General features: G+C 68.1%; 1 protein-coding gene across 1 annotated transcript; it reads right to left on the reverse strand.

Moving 5' to 3' along the window:
- Positions 1-14: 14 nt before the first annotated feature.
- On the reverse strand, positions 15-1,698 carry LOC130588515 (CAD protein-like; the record flags this gene model as incomplete). The annotated part of the gene is made up of 4 exons (XM_057389431.1): positions 1,495-1,698; positions 1,322-1,396; positions 1,031-1,243; positions 15-140 (listed from the first exon to the last, which is right to left on the reverse strand). Coding segments are annotated over exons 2-4 (378 nt in total), but the record flags the coding sequence as incomplete, so codon positions are not given.
- Positions 1,699-1,716: the final 18 nt, after the last annotated feature.

The following is a 1,716-nucleotide window of genomic DNA, read 5'->3' on the forward strand; positions in this document are numbered from 1 at the left end:
CCCCAGCCCCTCACCGTCATGCCGTTGACCGTGCCCAGCTCCTCGCGGATGGTGAAGATGTCCAGCAGCGCCTGTGTCGGGTGCTCCCCCACGCCGTCCCCGGCGTTGATCACCGGCTTGCGGCAGTGCCTGGCGGCCAGCTGGGAGCACAGAGGGGCAGGGCGGTGACACGGGTGGGACACGGCCACCACCAGTGCTGTGACAACAGGAACTGACCCCTGCCCCATGGGGACCATGTCCCTGCCCCATAACACGGGCAGGACACAGCCCCTTACCCCTGCCCCATGGGGACCGTGTCCCTGCCCAATGGGGACCACATCCCTGCCCCATAACACAGGCAGGACACAGCCCCAGCAGTGCTGTGACAGCAGGAACTGACCCTGGCTGAACTGGGGACCACGTCCCTGCCCAATGGGGACCAAGTCCCTGCCCAATGGGGACCACGTCCCTGCCCAATGGGGACCACATCCCTGCCCCATGGGGACCATGTCCCTGCCCCATAGCACGGGCAGGACACAGCCCCCAGCAGCCCCTGACCCCCTGCCCCAATGGGGACCACGTCCCTGCCCAATGGGGACCATGTCCCTGCCCCATAGCACAGGCAGGGACAGCAGGAACTGACCCCTGCCCAATGGGGACCACATCCCTGCCCCATAGCACGGGCAGGACACAGCCCCCAGCAGCCCCTGACCCCCTGCCCAATGTGGACCGTGTCCCTGCCCCATGGGGACCACATCCCTGCCATCGGGACACAATCCCAGAGCCTCCAGGAAGGGATGCAGCTTTCCCCAGTCCCCCTGGCCCCTGCCCCATGGGGATCATGTCCCTGCCCCATGGGGACCACGTCCCTGCCCCATGGGGACCACGTCCCTGCCATCGGGACACAATCCCACAGCCCCCAGAAAGGGATGCAGCTTTCCCCAGCCCCCCTGAGCCCTGCCCCATGGGGACCATGTCCCTGTCATCGGGGCACAATCCCCCAGCCTCCAGGAAGGGGTGCAGCTTTCCCCAGCCCCCTGGCCCCTCTCACCTCCACAGCCCCGGGCTGGGGGTGCCGCAGCACCAGCACGTCGGCGTAGCAGCACATGGTCTGCACGGAGTCAGCCAGGGACTCGCCCTTCTGCACCGAGGAGGTGGCCTCGCAGAAGGACAGCACGGAGCCACCCAGGCGGCTCATGGCCGCGGCGAAGGAGCTGCTGGTCCGCGTGCTCACCTCGTAGAACATGCTGGCCATCACCTTACCCTGCAACGCCGGGTGTCACCTCAGGGAGCTGGGACAGGACACAGGGCTCCCTCGGGGACAGGGACACACCCGGCTCACCTTGAGGATGTCCAGGCTGCGCTCCTTCTGCACCAGCATGCGCAGGGTGTGCGCCACGTTGAACAGGTGGGACAGCTGCGGGGACAGGAGGTGGCACGGGGGTGGCACGGGGGTGTCAGGGGCTCAGCAGGGCACACGGGGGTCACTACAGCCGCCACAGCCCCCAGACCCACCTGCTCCTTGGAGAACTGCCGCACTGACAGGACGTGCTGCCCCACCAGGGGATGCAGCAACGGCGACGTCTGGAAGTGCGGGGAGCGCTGCGGGGACGGCTGGCGCGGGACGGGGACCGCGGGGTGGCAGTGGCTGTCCTGGAGCACGGCGGGGTCTGCGGCACCGAGAGAGCCCGTCAGAGATGGGGATGGGCCCAGAGAGCCCAACAGCAGCCATGGGCT

This window comes from Malurus melanocephalus, unplaced genomic scaffold (genome assembly GCF_030028575.1).
Source record: "Malurus melanocephalus ecotype Western Australia unplaced genomic scaffold, MMel_1.1 scaffold_5876, whole genome shotgun sequence".
Lineage (NCBI taxonomy): Eukaryota > Metazoa > Chordata > Aves > Passeriformes > Maluridae > Malurus > Malurus melanocephalus.